Source organism: Pelobates fuscus, chromosome 12, assembly GCF_036172605.1.
Source record: "Pelobates fuscus isolate aPelFus1 chromosome 12, aPelFus1.pri, whole genome shotgun sequence".
NCBI lineage: Eukaryota > Metazoa > Chordata > Amphibia > Anura > Pelobatidae > Pelobates > Pelobates fuscus.
The window spans coordinates 89,216,119-89,234,095 of record NC_086328.1 but is presented as its reverse complement, the minus strand read 5'-3'; the positions used below and the strand labels follow the sequence as shown (position 1 = coordinate 89,234,095).

Here is a 17,977-nt window from a genome sequence, read left to right as displayed (position 1 = left end):
GGTCCTGCTTAACTCTGTAGCGCTAAAGATATTCTCCTTCAGGAAAATATAGAATAGAAATGGAAGCAGGGTATGTGGCCATGAATGCCTAGTGGGACCCATGGCATTTTCTATAGGGGTTCTTCAGTACTACCCATAGACAAGAGGGTTGTCAACTTTGAACCTTATTTACTTGATGACAAAGGCCTGGTTTTCTTAAGCTTTCGAAATGATTCAATACTTTTTAACCCCTTAAGACCGCAGCCAAATGTACAAGTTGTGAACCAAAAAAAATGTAAACAAACCACAGATTTTGACTATATGTCTGTTCAACAATAATTTACCTCTTTCATATTAAATGCACCCACACTTATTATATATCATTTTGTTCAGGGGAAACAGGGCTTTCATTTAACATCCAATATTTAGGTATGGAACATAACGTAATATGAATAAAATATAAAAAAATGAGAGAAAATATGATTTTTTTAAAATTTTCTTAGTTCTATGTGACATTCTAACTGTGAATGTCATAATACTGTTTGCTTTTACTGCAATAAAATACACATATTTGTATTCAGCGATGTCTCACGTGTAAAACAGTACCCCCTATGTACAGGTTTTATGGTGTTTTGGGAAGTTACAGGGTCAAATATAGCATGTTACACTTTTCAGTTTTTTCACATTGAAATTTGCCAGTTTGGTTATGTTGCCTTTGAGACTGTATGGTAGCCCAGGAATGAAAATTACCCCCATGATGGCATACCATTTGCAAAAGTAGACAACCCAAGGTATTGCAAATGGGGTATGTCCAGTCTTTTTTAGTAGCCACTTGGTCACAAACACTAGCCAAAGTTAACGTTAATATTTGTTTGTGTGTGAAAAATGCAAAAAACTAATTTGAAAGCCAATTTTGGCCAGTGTTTGTGACTAAGTGGCTACTAAAAAAGACTGAACATACCCCATTTGCAATACCTTGGGTTGTCTACTTTTGCAAATGGTATGCCATTATGGAGGTAATTCTTATTTCTGGGCTACTATACGGTCTCAAAGCCAACGTAACCAATCTGGCGAATTTCATTGTGAAAAAACTGAAACGCAAGCCTTATATTTGACTCTGTAACTTTTGAAAACACCATAAAACCTGTACATGAGGGGTACTGTTATACTCAGGAGACTTTGCTGAACACAAATATTTGTGTTTCAAAACAGTTAAAAGTATGACAGCAAAAATATCGTCAGTGTAAGTGCCGTTTGTGTGCGAAAAAGGCAATAAATTTCACTTTCCCTGACGATATCATTGTTGTAATAAATTTTACGGTTTTGAAACACAAATATTTGTATTCAGCGATGTCTCCCGAGTAAAACAGTACCCCCCATGTACAGGTTTTATAGTGTCTTGGAAAGTTATAGGGTTAAATATAGTGCTAGCAAATTAAATTCCCTATACTTTCGGCCTGGGTTGTTAGGCAGGTCCCGCTAATTGTAATTAATTAGGATACCTAATTATGTAAAATTATTACATAAATATATATGTAAAATTATTATATATACACGTGTGTGTATATATATATATGTATATATATGTATATAATTTTTTTACTATTATTTTTATTTATATATAGGTATACATATAGTGATGTATACGTATATACTTGGGTATATTATTTCGTTCTACGTGTATTTTGATCTATATATATATATATATATAGATATATATATATATATATATATTATCAAAATACAGTTAGAACGAAATTACACACATATATATTTTTAATTATTTATTTTTTTATTTTAATTTTTTTTACGTATTTACATATTTTTTTATTATAATATATATATATATATATATATATATATATATATAATTATGTATATATTTAATCAATATCCTTCTACGTGTATTTTGATATTAATATATATATATATATATAATTATATATATATAAATATTAAAATACACTTAGTGTATGTGTAAATGTGTGCGTATATATATATATATATATTATATATAGATCATATATATAATATATATATAAATGATGTAAGTGTATTTTATTTTTAACTCTAATTTTTTTTTTTTTTTACATTAAGGGGTTAATAGGGGAGGAGAGGGGCAGAGACAGTGTCAGCCAGTGATTTTACATCACTGGCTGACACACAGGATCAGTGATCACAGTGACAGGCTGTCACTGTGATCACCTCCTGCAGATCGCGGTAATTGGCCACAGGGGGAGTGCCTGGGTGGCCAGGCATGCCCCCCACCGCGATCTGCAGGGGGATCCTGCCTGCAGTTACTATGTGTCAGCCAATAGGCTGACACATAGTAACTCTGATCGCAGTGACAGGCTGTCACTGCGATCAGATCGCAGGGAGAGGCTGTCTCTGCATTCAGATCGCAGAGACAGCCTCTCCCTGCGATCATACTCTGCAGATCGCGGTCACTGACCGCAGGGGGACTGCCTGGGGGGGCAGGCATGTCCCCCGACCGCGATCTGCTGCAGAGAATTCCGCCGGCTCCATGTGTCAGCCGATTTTAAAATCGGCTGACACATGGTAAATACCGATCGCAGTGACAGCCTGTCACTGCGATCGGAAGCTGCAGACCGCGGTCCCCAGGCACAGGGGGGCTGCCTGGGGGCCAGGCATGCCCCCCGACCGCGATCTGCAGCGGCCATGTTCCGCCGGCCACGTGGGGCTGAAGACCGCCCAGGACGTACTATGCCGTCCTGCGGCGTTTAGAGCCACCAAAATAAGGACGGCATAGTACGTCCTGCGGTCTTAAGGGGTTAAAAAACTTTACAAATGATTTCTCTACAGCAATTACAATTAAATTCTATGGTAATTTTAGTAGATAAATAATTAGAAAAGTTTATTTTCAAACAGTTTGAATAATTTGGAAATCTCCTTAAATCAAGGCTAAGGTTGGGAGTCTTCTGAAACACCCGAAATCTACACTGCCCCCACTCAAGGCTGGAGGCCAAAAACATTCCATATTTATTATATGCTACTGAAGCATGAGTATTTATGGGCATTGTTAATGCAACGTTTTATGTTTTTTGGTTGTTTTTTTTTTATACATTTTTTAATTTTACTTCATTTTACAATGCTGTTTTAGCCTCTGTATATTCAAAATAGCAGGTCTATTTAATCCCATTCTCTATTTATATTTCAGGTATAATTACCTTTGAAGTCTGTGGAGTTGTGGTATTATCCAATTATGCAAGTAACACTTTTAAATACAATTATCTAGTGTTCTGAAAGGCGTTAAAAGCACATGGCTGACACAGGATCCCTTCTAATTTAGAATGCCTTAACACAATGCATTTATGTATCCATCTAAATCTAAGCACATCAGGCATTTGAACTAAAAATAATGTGAGTTTTCTGAAGGTTTTAAAAACAAGAAAAAAAAAAAAAAAGTATTCTAGGTCCATTGAAAGAATGTTGTCCTTATTTTGAAAACAAAATACTGAACTAGCTGTTTTAACAATAAAAAAAAATATTAAACAAAAACAGCGAATATAGTTGGCTGAAATGGTTTGCAGCACACTGGGGGAGGAAGGCGTGATAGAATTGTTTTCGCAATGCCACAATGAGTAGAAAGGAGCAAAAACACACTGTGGGACATTAAAAGTATATGTAGGCCTTCAAAAACAAAGTGTGAGAAAGGAAAAGAGAAAGGGGAGGCAGTAGGAGCGTATAGAGAATATATATACCAAGTAAATAAGCAGGGTGCAGTAGCCTTTTTTGGGGTGCTCAACATAGACAAAAAGCATTGCAACTGTAATGTTATATTTTATTTATATTTAATATTGCCTCAATTATTCTCTAAACAGATGCAGGGAAAGGTGTATTAGGATTCATAATGCAAAGTAAACTAGTCAATACAGGGATGTGGAATTTTGCTGATGCCCAGTATATGTAGTTCCAGAGCACAAACAAGGCAGTTTATTTTCGACTGCTATGTACCTGTAAGGAAAAATAAATATATAGCTGGAATACAGAGTAGTTTGCGGAATATAATTGATGGAGATAGATCGGGGGCAGGGAGCACGTAGTCTTTTTTTTTTTCTAATTGCCACACATCTTTAACAACAAAAATGCTTACCTTCAAATATTTCAGAAGGCTCGTGGAATGGAAGTGGGACCCCCTAAAACAAGACATATCAAAATTCTTGAATTTAATTCCTTTTTTTCACATGTACAGTATTAAACAAGTTAAAGGGTTATTCCAAGCACCATGACTGCTTCGGTGATTTAAAGTGGCCATGTTGCCTAAAGTCTGTATGCGCAGCATTTATGTATGACTAAATGGTGTTTTAGACCTACAACGTCAGTAATACACATTTGTATTCCTGTCACTTTAGTGTTTCTTTAAGGAAAATTGGAACGTTATTTACTGTCCAGTATATCAAGTTATTCACCTTTTTATACCTCTGGCATGCAAATGGAAAACTTTTTGTTTACTGCAGTAGAAAACGGATTTATTAAAGTGTTAGAAAACGAGGCATGATACTTGCTGAAGTGGGACATAACTGGGGCATCACACAAATCTGTAGGAATATACAAATGATAAATCTCCCCCATCAGTGTATTACTGATAAAAAAAAGCAGATTTATTTTGGTTCTGTTGCGTGTTGAGCAGTGATGTGATAATACAGGTGATGCTGTAAATTCTCACCTCGTAAAGTTTTGTAGGAACAAATTTTCTGCCAGTGCTGTTTGTCCCCTCCATAATCACCACCTAAAAAAAAATAAATAAAAATATATATATATGCCATTCTCTTTCTCTGCATATATTGTAGTCTAGCGACAAGCTTTACATATTCAAGTAGCACGGTTTACAGATTTATGGCAATTGATCTTGTAGGAGACTGAAACCATTCAGTTTCCCTTTACTCAGAGGACAGGATTGTCCCCATGAGCACTCCAAGAGTGTTTCAAGGTAAATGCATAAGTAGACTGCATATTAGCATAATTAAAGGACCATGTTAAGCACTACAATGTCAGTTGTAGTGATTATGATTTTAGTTGTTTGCGGATGCCTTGCTCTGTGTATGGTTTGACTATAACTGGGTTCTCCCAGAACACTCTGGCAGAGGCCCCCCTTTCTCACTGTATTATGAATATGAAATTGCATTTCCTGAATTACCAGAACATTTTGTCCACATTTGGACAGAATTGACAGGCTGAGCACATTAGCTGACATGAAATGTTCTTTGGGAACGAGAAGGACCTATTTATTATAATGTGCAATGTTAATATCCCTATAAGATTTCGAATCTTGTGTTTCTTTTAGTTTCTTATAACAGCTGTTCTGTTTGATGATTCACTCACTAAAAATAAAGTAAAATCTGCAAGCTAAAAATGTTGCCCCATTAAAGAATCTCTTTAATAATGGTTGGAGATACATTTAATGGTGCAATATTTTTAGTGCAGCATTGTAGTTGACTAAATGTGTAACGATTTCTGTAATTACAGGACATATTGTGGTGCACACGCTGTCACAGTATGCTTGGTGTTGGGGTTCAACATTGCATTCAGTAACCCTTGTATAATCATTTAACGTAAAAGGGGAACGATCACTTCCTAGCTTTTTAAAGGACCACTACAGGCACCCAGACCGTTTCAGCTCAATGAAGTGGTCTGGGTGCCAGGTAACCCTAGTTTTAACCCTGCAGCTGAAAACATAGCAGTTTCAGAGAAACTGCTATGTTTACATTGCAGGGTTAATCCAGCCTCTAATGGCTGTCTCCCCGACAGCCACTAGAGGCCGCTTCTGCGATTTACACAGAGTAAATCACACTTTATTGATGCTGGACGTCCTCACGTCCAGTGTCAAAAAAGATCCCTATAGGAAAGCATTGAGTAATGCTTTCCTATGGGCGGGTTTGAAAGCGCGCGTGCTCCTCTGGCCAAGCATGCGCATTCCGCTCCACTCGGGAGCTGACGATGAAGGAGGAGAGGTCACCAGTGCAGAGGGAGCCCAGCGTTGAATTAAGGCAAGAAAATAAATGGTTACATGTAAAAATGCACTCTTTATTGAGCAACTGGGTCTTGTCGATACCCAGGGAGAAGAGAAGAAATACAAAGTTTATATTTCACTCACATTTGCAACATACACCCTTGCTGTACCTGGACTGAAATTAATTGTGATGTCATCTGCTAAATCTTTAATATATTGAAACAATAACTGAGCATCATATGAGAGGGAAAAAAAAGATTTAACCCCTTAAGGACACATGACATGTCATGATTCCCTTTTATTCCAGAAGTTTGGTCCTTAAGGGGTTAATACAAGTTGAAGGTGATTTTCAAAGTTTTTATTCAGTGCAATTGTCACAGCAGTTAATGTGGAAACTGGAGATCCTAAAAATTATAGCTCCCATCGCATCATTCTCATCCAGACTTTACCTCACTGATTATTATAAAGTTACACTTGGAAAGTATCCTGAAGTAATGTCGACACTGGTGATGCTGTAGAACATCCACCAATCATTCGCGGAATTAAAACCACCTGCCTAATCAATGTTATTCATGTCACCTGTCAGTGGTTTTAATATCGTAGCCGCCATTGTTCTCTGACCAGCTTTGCCAGGTATGACAAGAGTGTCAGATTACACATTAGAAGTGCCGATGAACCCTCAAACTAAGGTTGATGAAAGCACACCTTAACTCTAAGAGCAACATTACAAATTGCATTATATTTACATCACTGTAACGAGACTGCATTTTTACAAATACAATGCTATTACCGCATTGTTCAAATTACAATTTAAACTTGGAGTTTTAGAGGCACTATTTTAATTGATACTCTATTGAATGTGCTTGGCTTGGTGTGTACATCTGAAGGTTCTGTTAGCAAGCACTGTCTTTCCTGGGAATGCACATTGCCTTGTGTCACTAACCAACTGGTCTTAAAGCCGTACTGTCAGCATCATAATTTGCAAAGACCATCGATGATGACGTCGACACTGGTGTTCCTGTGTCGGCAGGGAAAGGTGAGATTTATTTACTTGAACCTATCCCTCGTGGGCGCCGCCATTTTCTTCTGGCTGGAATGCTTTAGCACCAGGAGCCAACGTCACTGCTGTACTTTTGCGCATGTGCGAGAGTACAGCATTGATGTCTTTGGAAGATCCAGCGAGATCTTACATAGATACAGCTAATATCTCCGTAACCTTCACTGATGACGGCTGGAAAATCAACACTTCTAGACGTCGTAGCTCCACCCAGTGTCAGGCGTAGGAAAAATACCGAGGCAAAGTAGTCCCTACTTTGTCTCAGTAAATCTTTGATTTCATGGAAACTCCAACACAGTCAGTATGAGTATAGCAAATATTTTTTTTCTTTAAGAAATACTCATTTTGTTGGGGGGAGGGTGTAATAGTTCCACTTTAACCAATGTGCCATGGTCAAGAGATACAGGGTATGATATTTCCTAAACTCAGAATTCACTGTACCCAGTTCACTGTACCCCTTTCCCTTTCAGTCAGATAATTCTCTTTAAACATAATCAGTCGCTCATCTGTCTTCCTCCCCACATTTTTCTCATAACAGAGCACTAAGCTTTTATGTCCTTTCCTTGTCTTTTAACCTCTGACCTTTCCTCCATCTGCTCTTATAGAAACCCTAGCAAGCCTGCTGACACATGTAACTAGATATCCTCTGCTACCAAACAGAATTCTACTTTTTTTTTGTCTGTCATATGAGTCAGATTAATGACCACCATATGTGTTGTTACTATAATACCTGCAATACTTGGAAGGATTTTCAAATTTTCTGGTTACTTTATCTAGAGCAAATGTTCAACATTAGCATGGATAAGACAATAACGTAAGGAGATTAATAATTGCGACACAGACACACTTCCCTGCCCGTGTATGGAAAATATAAACCATTTAAAATAAATTGTCAAGGGACATTCTAAACACCATAACCACTGCAGCATGCTGATTCTCTAAGCCAGTGAATAATGTTAAGACTTGGTATGGTAAAGTTGTAGTATGAACTCCCACTTTAGCACAGCTGTCAAGACCAGGTTCCCAACAGTACTGCCAGGTAGTTGTCAAACAAATTCTTGGCATCATAAGGTCTACAGCATGGTTGTATGGGTAAAAAAATGTCAGGGGGCAACAAACAATGCTAGCTTAATGTGTTTCACTCCTGTTAAGGCACTTTGAATAGGCAGATACTAACTGCGTCACTGTTGTTGCGTGTAACTGTGCGAAATGCGAAGGGGATCATTCACACAAAACCAAATCAAAGTGTAATTATTATTATTATTATCGCCATTTATATAGCGCCAACAGATTCCGTAGCGCTTTACAATATTATGACAGGGGGGGATTTAACTATAAATAGGACAATTACTAGAAAACTTACAGGAACAATAGGTTGAAGAGGACCCTGCTCAAACGAGCTTACAGTCGATAGGACATCCAAACTGCAACATTCTGGCTAAAATAACCAAGATGTGAAAATAGTGGAGTTTTATGTTTTTGTTTTTTCCCCAACTAGTAGTTTTCTGTCTAAATTTCACAATTCAGTTTCAGACAAATTTAGGGTTTAGTGAAGAAACCCCTAAGTGGGTCAGTTGCTTATGGGGTAAGCAAACTGTTTGGCATAGCTGCTTTACTTTTGTACAATTTTTTTCCTTACCTGCCCTGGAAATAATGAATAATCCTTTAGCTCTGTTAAATCAACTGGAACGTGCAGGCCTGACGAGTGCTCTCTGTCTCCCTCTAGGATAACAGACTTGGAATTTAACTTCCCATTACTGTCACATCCAATCTGTCCCAGAACCGTCACAGTCTCCTATGAGAGGAAATAATCTGATTAGTTAAGGAATAAATGAGATAAGTATAAGATACTGTGATATGTGGCAAATCATGCACTTTTGATTTTTTGTTTTAACCATCTTCGATCACTTTGATAATACGTTACACAGAACTTTGATTGTTACAATATATAACTACATGAACCCACACAATCAGGACAAAAACAGCAAGTTAAACACATGCTGAGTGGGGAGGGAAAAAAAAATAAAAAGTATTTACCATGTTGGTTTTTCCATGGTAAGCAATATCTGTGAAAAATGCCAACGTGATATCTTTCACTTTTTCTGGTGTAGATTGGGCACAATAGACACAATCAACAGACGGTAAAAAAGCCACCACAGATTGACCGTATATAAAAAAAAAAAAAAAATAAAAAGTGCTGAAAAACTGAAAATCCCCCACGGAATCTTCTACATATCAGAGCTTAGGTAATGGTAATATCGTAGAACTGTGTTATTATCATGTTTTACCCATTAATGCAGAAATGATCAACACCACCATGGATGACATGGAGAATGAGCTCAAAATTCAATATTTACATCCTGGCACAGAGCTATGCTGAAGCTGCTCTGGGTTCTACTTTTTTGCAGTGAGAAAAATCAATGCATCTCTCTTTTCATAAAGCAAATATAAATGGTATCGCCATGGGTTTTGTGTGTGAAATCCATTTATCGTTAGTACATTCTTCTTTTTGGAATCAGATACACTCCATCGTAACCAGCTTCCCTGATAAACTGCCCCCCTTCCAGTAAGCCCTGTTTCTCCTCACAACGAGCCCAAGGGCTGTGTATAAGACATAAATGACAATATGCATACTGAATATAGGTAAAAGCTTGATACTGTTATTTTGGAAACAGCCAGCTCGACCTTCCCTTTAACTGTGGCATCTCCCTTGCCTTGATACAGCGTGGCCTCATCCGATCGGTGCGGTGATGCGGTTTGTAAAATAAATTACTTAACTGAGGCAAGTCAGCTTGCCACCCAGCACCCTCGTGAAGCGATCCATGGTCAATGCCGGCCGCTGTGGTCCACGAAGTTATATAGCCCCACCTCCATCCTCAAGAAGATGATTATATCAAAATGTTTCCGGTAGGTCACAGACATAAACGGCAATATGGGAGCAATGGCTGGTAATCTCTAGTTCAGAGGACTTTCGCTCCTTGCTGTCTTAACTCCTTCCCAAGTGCCTGTTGAGAGATTTCCGGACCTTGGTCTCTGTATCAGCCCTTTTCTTCTAAATCTAGTTTCTTTCTTTTTGATCTAACTGGTTACTTGCTTAGATGAATGCTAGTTTGTCAGTCACTTCCGCCTGTTACTACTACGACTGTGAGTTAGGACACTGACTGTATGTCCCAGGGTGACATTTGCCTTTGTACTAATTTTAAGCTATCGGCAACATGACCACTATAAATTAATGAAGTGGTTATGGTACTTGGAGTAAACTTTTATTGTGTCAAACATGAATAAGTCTCTCTCATCACTCCATTATTTAAAAAAATACAAATATATAGTTAACAATACAGTATTAAAAAAAAAAAAAAAGATGTAGTTTGACATACATTCACAAAATAAGTAAGGACCATTTGAATTCATTATCAAAGACTCTGGGTGGATCAAATTGCATTATTATAAACATAAAAGGCAGCCAAAGATATTTAAAGGATAATGACATGTGTGAGGTTTAATTTACTTAATCGCAAGAAGGGTTGGGTAAAACCGATGTTTTATATTACAGTTTAGAACATGTATTTATTTATTTAAACAGAGGAGTGCTGACTTACCTGAGCCGGAAATGAGACGGAGGTAAATTCGTCGATATGGAAATTATTCTTCAGAGCCTCCCCAAGCTCCTCAATCTTACTGCTCACAACTAAAGAAGGAAAGAAGAAGAGGTTCTTAAAATATGCTGACAAGTTTACGAGATCTATGGTGTATGGCCAAATTTAGGCTAAAATAAATAAATAAATAAATAAATAAAAATGCAAATGTCACCTGGCACATTGTCTGGTTGACTGGCAAAAGGATGCAGAGAGCGCCTTGCACCCCTCTGCCAGTCGCTCCATGTAGCGTGACCCCCTGACATTTATCTTTTACCTGGTCTGACAAAAAGCTACTCACTGGAAGCACCTTTCTGTCAGACCGGTTGGAGGACAAAAAAAATAAATAAAATAAGTTTCTCTGTTGAGATCCACAAGGACACGTTAAGCTAAAACACGAGGTAAGGAAAGACACAAAAAAACGGGGTGTGAAGAAAACAGGGGAGGAGAGACACAAGGGTAGTGTAAGAGACAACAGGAGGGGGTGGGGGGATTAGACATTCAACTAGTTGGGGATCTTTCCTTCTAAATTTCGAGTTCAAATATATTGGCGAGTCTTATATTTCTCGTGGGCCTAGCTCTACCCTGTAGTCTCTTCATTTCAAAGAAACACTCCAGACACCAAAACAACTTATCAGGAGATAAACGTAAACCACGGTTAAATCATGCTAACTTTGGGGTTAAATAGTTTGTTAACAGTCTAGCCTCTAAAGGTAAGCTGGTGCCAAGGACTTTATGATACAATAACAACTTAATTCTGATTAAGGTGTTATGGTGCGTGGAGTGTGTCTTTAACAGGAAGTAAGAGATCCTGCCTGGAAGAGTAACACTAAATTCTTTAAAAAAAAAAAAAAAAAAAATCTATATGCAACGGTAATAAAATGTAATAATAATAATAATAATAATAAAGTTTGAACCAAGTGATTGTTTTTTGATAATGAAATGCTGTTTGTTTGTGGGCAAAGAGTCTCATGAGAAACTAGTGAATATGAATGCCTGTAATATTATACACATGTATTTACAAGTTTTGCAAAAAAAAAAAAGTGAGGACACACTCTTCACGCACCAGGCTGAAGTGCTTCAGAGGTCTGTATGTCCCTTTAAGAATCTGCTTTACAAGTCTTCCAAAATAACATATGAAATAAATATGAAAGAACACTTTTCAGGGATACTCCTAAAAGGTGAATCAGTTTACCATTTGCCTTACACATTATCAGGAACACTCAGGGTTATTTAATAAAGTGAGGATTGTTAGGAATATAAAGCAAAAGAAACCAGACTGGAAGCATAGCTGACTTGGATACATTTTTCCAGATTAACTACTTTGAACTCAAATTTGAAACACACACACACACTTTGAATTCCCAATAATCTTCACTATAGTAAATGACCCTTTTAAGTAAGCTATGAAAGATCTTGCCACAGTCATGTTGTTAAGTGTTGCGTATGAAATTTAAACACAAGAGAATATAATATATTCACGTCTTACTCCAAATATTTATCTGATTAATGTTGTGTCCAGTGCAGTATTAGGAGTAAAGTATAGGGCAGTGATGGCTAACCTTGACACCATAAATAGTTTCTGGTCTAAATTTCCCATGATGCTCAGCTAGCTTTTAGATTCTAGAAGCTAGCTGAGCATCATGAGAAATGTAGTCCAGAAACAATTTATAGTGTCAAGGTTAGCCATCACTGGTATAAGAAAACTTTCCGGTTATCTAAAGGAAAAATGCATCTTTCTTTAGATGTCAATATAAGAAAAAAAAAGTGTTCACCAGATGCATCTATTACAGTGTTTTTTTGTTGTTTTGTTTTTAAGGTCCTAGAGCAGGTCTTAAGAGCCACTGATCTATTAGTACACTATGAGAGTAATTCATTAAAGGACCACTATAGTGCCAGGAAAACATACTCGTTTTGCTGGCACTCTAGTGCCCTGAGGGTGCCCCCACCCTCAGGGACCCCCTCCCGCCGGGCTGGATGGTGAGGAAGGGGTTAAAACTTACCTTTATTCCAGCGCCGGGCGGGGAGCTCTCCTCCTCCTCTCCGCCTCCGATCCTCCCTTTCGGCTGAATGCGCATGCGCGGCAAGAGCTACGCGCGCATTCAGCCGGTCTCATAGGAAAGCATTTACAATGCTTTCCTATGGACGCTTGCGTGCTCTCACTGTGATTTTCACAGTGAGAATCACGCAAGCGCCTCTAGCGGCTGTCAGTGAGACAGCCACTAGAGGATTTGGAGGCTGGATTAACACATTTATAAACATAGCAGTTTCTCTGAAACTGCTATGTTTATAAAAAAAAAAAAAAAAAAAAAGGGTTACTCCTAGAGGGACCTGGCACCCAGACCACTTCATTAAGCTGAATTGGTCTGGGTGCCTAGAGTGGTCCTTTAAAGCGAGAATTTAAGGTAACTTTAAAATTTAAGGTCAAATCACCAAACTGGGAGCATAGCGGACTTGCAGAATATTTTGCGTTTAGCTATTTTGGTTTTAAAATGTGAAATTCACCTTGAAAAACCCAGCATGTCTTGTGTTTCAGTTTGCATAGACATTAATGTGGTAGGAACAGGATGTCAATGCTAATGTTTTGTGGCTAAATACCACAATAAAGATAATTATCTAATGATTTGTATTGCACGGCATGGTTGCATATCTTATGTTAATTTATAAATAGACTAATACTATAATTACCTGCAATGTCCAATTTTAATGTTATTATAGTCTGTTTATAATAATGGATATGGAAATGTATACACACCTACCAACTGTTGCTAGAAAGTTTCTTTTGTGTACTATCAAATCATTTCCTGACTGCTATCACATTACTTCCTGTGCAGCTCCACTAAATCTGATGAGGTTAGCCCTAATGCAACTGTTTTCATGTATACTCAACAATATAACAAATAGAGAGCATATTTAGACATGTCATTTATTTTCTTCCACAAAACTACATCAATCCTTTAATGTGTTCACCATTCCTGGGAGTTTATTTAAAAGATGCTTTAAAAAAAAAAATAAAAAAAATGGCATCCATAAGTACTGAACAAAATCAACAGTGCCCCAGGAATCATAGAAAATGTTCTAAATTTGCAAAACCAGCAATTAACTGCCCCAGAAAACAATCTCAGCATAATTCTATTAAAAACATGCATTCCATTAGGATGATTTCTAAAAAAGATACATTTAATCTGGCTTCTTTCTTACCTAATCGCCCTAAGTGATTATTGCATAGGACAATAAGATTCTCTGCCTGAAGAAGTGGTTTTATCAGAGAGTCTGTACAGAGGTTTAAACAGCAACAGAGAAAAAGCAAAACCATAATAATCAAGGATATCATTTTTAAATTGTGGGGTAATAGCTTCTTGATCCAAGGAAAAATCTGACTGCCATTCAGGAGTCAAGAAGGATTCTTTCCTAGTTTGTTGCAAAATTTGTACTGCTTCAAATTGTTTTTTTTTTTTTTGCCTTCTTTTGATCAATAGAAAAAAAACAGATGTTAGAAAGACTGAACTTGATGGACATATATGTCTCTTTTGAGCTTATGTAACTATGTAAAATAAGCAAATGTTTGTTTTCCCTTTCACTGGAATGGTTTCATAGAACACAGATGTTCTATGTTTTGCTGCCCTTAATCATAGGCCAATATTTGGAGTTGTATTTTGTAAACTGGATAATCGAGTTAACCCAAGTGTAGCAGGAATAAAAAAATAAAAAAATAAAAAATATCTTTTAAACACACATAACTTCTTGCCTAATAAAACACTTCCCAAATCCAGGGTGAGAAATTGTATTAAAAGGACTACTTGTCCAAGACACTAAAGTGGAAGTGCAATCTACTTGTTCTGACACAAAAAAAAGTTCCGGCCGTCGAACTGGATGGACATGGAGCACTTCAGCTCCTCGACAAACCTTCACTAACAAGCCTATACTCACCCCTTCTGCCTCGAATTAACCTCAAGAAATTGTCAGATGACAAGGGGAATCCGAGCAGCAACCTACCGGGCAAATGTCGGCTCCTGTCCTCCCCGTGGCACCGCATGATGAGCCGATGACTTTGCGGCGTGCTGTGAGGCTCTGGCGGGAGAAACAGCTGATCTCCCGTGCTTAGTCCGGCGGAACCTCTCTCATGCCTATACGGGGCCCCGTGGGTTATCCCGGCCCCCACCAGGGATGCATTGCTCACGCACAGTATCATGGCAGTGGAGAGACCAGCCTGGGCCCACATGGATGGCCGCTGCGTCTGCTACATGATGGAGAGTGGAGGCTGCATTACTTGAGTAGCGGCTGTGTACCGTTCTGTGGATAGATGGCGACAAAAATAAACGCGCTGGCAGCACTCCGAAGACAGCACAATCTCGCAGTTCCCCCCGACCACCAGGTAACACCAGAGGGTGACAGCTCAACACTATAGCGGAGAGACATTCCGGCTCAATCACAGGAGCACCGTCCACACCATCCGCGATATCACCCTCCACTGTCCACTAACCGCACTGGCGGGTATAGAGAGACTTTACCGGGACTATGACCCAGCCTATACTTGTGGGTACAAAGGGGCGCAAGCCCTTTTCTCTGCCTGGGGATGCTGCCAGCGGACACACTCCTAACTGACAAGCACTCATGCATTCAGCGTGAGCTACACCCGGTCCCAGTCATGACATCGGCTAATCCAGCGCAACAACGGGAGCGACTAAGCTGCTGCATGCCACACAGGCCCGAGTTTACAGCAGACTACTGTATATTCTACATTTCATGCTTTAATTTTAATTTTATTTTGTGCTTCTAACAGTAGATTTTAACTCTGCATCTTCCCACCAACAGCACTTAAATCTTCGGCATGCATACCCTAACCTGGACAGCCCAGCAATCCACTGTCCCCTGGTGGTAACACTACGCCATGTTATCACACGTTAGCAAGTAACTACTCACAATTTATGCTTCCCATGTCTTACCTATCTAGTCAGTCACAAACGCAGTGTCGTCACATGGCACCTGATTTAGCTCCCTTACTAAATCAGACGGAACGACTAAGCTTGATTATTTAACCCCAGTAACTACGTTCCTCTCTGTCACTTAACTACTAAGCCTTAAGCAGGGATCATCATAACCTGTCACTGACAATACAGATTGCACAGTATATGACCCACTATAAGTAACCTGAGGGATAGCAGAAACTAGCTTGAAAAAGCCTGTCTGTTAACCACTGTTTTATTAATCCAGCTAATATAACTAAACAAAATGAACATGATTACTATAACAAAAATATGCAGTTTAATCTTATGCCATGACATTGTGTTGTTTTAACATGCCTGTAAAGGCCTGATTTTGATGTTGTGGCATTACAGGTCAGCTTGTACTTTCTTATATGCACCAAAAATAAAGAATTAAAAAATAAAATAAATAAATACAAAAGAACTCTTCAAGCCCTTAAAGGAACACTATAGGGTTGGGAACACAAACCTGTATTCCTGACTCTATAGTGTTAAAACCACCATCTTGTTTTTTCTCTGAAAAGTCAGTGTTTACTGCAAAAAACCTGAAGGGAATGATTATAGTCACCAGAACAAACACAATAAGCTGTAGTTGTTCTGGTGACTATAGTGTCCCTTTAAGTGTTACGGTCAATAAATGGCAGAGAGAGTGGAGACAACAACCCTAACGTTTCAGCTTGAAGCCTTTCTCAAGGTGATCTCATCTTAGCTCTGCACGGTTTGCAGTTTTATAGCAATACCCACGTGTTAAAATAACACCCTAATAAAAAAGAGAGACATCAGAATTCATTTGTTGTCTCCTTAGTAGTGTGCACACTTCTTAATAAAGCACATGACATTACTGCGTTTGTGGCGGACGTGGATACAGAGAGTTCTGACGCCCAAAAAGACTAAAAGGCATTGAATGCCGAAATTTTAGATATCTTTTTTTTGGGCAGAGCGCTGCTATTTTTTTGTATGGGAATAGCACTCAATGCTCTATATTATTTTTGGCAGTCTGAGCTCTTGGTAGTCTTGTGTGATGGCAATGGTGTGCTACGTTCTTTGTGTATATATATATACACACACACACACACACACACACACACACACAGAGAGTCAGGTCCATAAATATTGGGACATCAACACAATTCTAATCTTTTTGGCTCTATACACCAAAATCAGGTGAACGGTGTAGGAATTTCAACCGTTTGTATATGTGCCTCCCACTTTTTAAGGGACCAAAAGTAATGGGACAGATTAACAGTCATGAATCAAACGTTCACTTTTTTTTTTCTTTTTCTTTTTTAATTCTTTATTTTTGCGTGCAGGGAATTACATCTGATCTTACAGTGCCACAACAGCATCATCAAGCAGTACAGTGTCATGCAACACGAGACATTAGTATGGCAGGCTAGGTCATTGCACATTTTTTGTTATAGTATAATGGGAGAAGCATAGCATATAAATCCTATGAGTCAGGGTGCGACACAATGCTTAAGGTAGCTGGAGATGGGGTAACTAGATTCTCAAAACGCAATGGAAGCGTGCTGGTCTTTTAATTAAAGGTGCATCGCCTCTGAGTGACACCTGGATGTTGCCAGCTATGATGGAGCGGTAGTGGAGGAGGCTAAACACAAATATAAACATCATGCTAACATTTCTCTCTAGATTTGGTGACATACATAATGTTTGTTTAGGCAATATATGGTAGGTCGCGAAATTAGGCGAAATAGTGGACAGGGCTTGTCTTATATTATATTAACTTAGATTAAGTATGTTAATTTGTTCTGCTTGTTAGGACAGGTGAGGTACATGTTTAGCTATGACACAATATAAAACAGCGCATAATACAACATATGTTCTGTGCTAGGCCACTCCATTCCTATTATGGTGAAAGGTATAGCTATCAAGGTTTAGACAGGTATAAATGAAACAGCATGGGCAACATATCTCAGCTTAGTAAGAAGTGTTCGTAGCTGCAGGTGAAGTATAAGCTGCAGCTAGTGGGATTGCGCTGCAGAAGTTCAGAAGGCCCGTGAGGCCAGCTCTGGTTAATGGTGTGAGTCCCGGGTCAGTCGATTCCAGTACTCAGGAAGCACCGAGGGGCTGTGGTCGAGTCGCTTGAGTGGGGGCCCTGGGCCCGTGTTGAGGACTGTTTCAAGTCCTTCCCAATAAAGTGGTAGCGGAGTCGGATTGGGGTCTTGTGTTGCCACATGAGTAGGGGCAGCGTGCTGGCAGATGCCCTGTGGCCCTCCGGGGCGATGATGTGGCCTGGGCTAGCCGAGGTCTCCATCCATTCCTGTGCCCTGTAGGTGGCCTGACCCCTCACTCATTCAGCCTGGTGTCGTGTGCTGAAGCGTGGCGAAGG

At 38.9% G+C, this 17,977-nt stretch overlaps 1 protein-coding gene across 1 annotated transcript in view; it reads right to left on the bottom strand.

Annotated features, from left to right (window-relative positions):
* The window catches only part of POLA2 (DNA polymerase alpha 2, accessory subunit), a 50,151-nt gene that overhangs the window by 11,850 nt on the left and 20,324 nt on the right, over window positions 1-17,977 (bottom strand). Inside the window, exons 7-10 of the mRNA XM_063438456.1 lie at window positions 10,607-10,695; window positions 8,647-8,802; window positions 4,667-4,729; window positions 4,094-4,136 (exon numbers count right to left, since the gene is read on the bottom strand). Of these exons, the coding sequence (XP_063294526.1) occupies window positions 4,094-4,136; window positions 4,667-4,729; window positions 8,647-8,802; window positions 10,607-10,695 (351 nt within the window). The remainder of the gene's footprint in view (window positions 1-4,093; window positions 4,137-4,666; window positions 4,730-8,646; window positions 8,803-10,606; window positions 10,696-17,977) is intronic.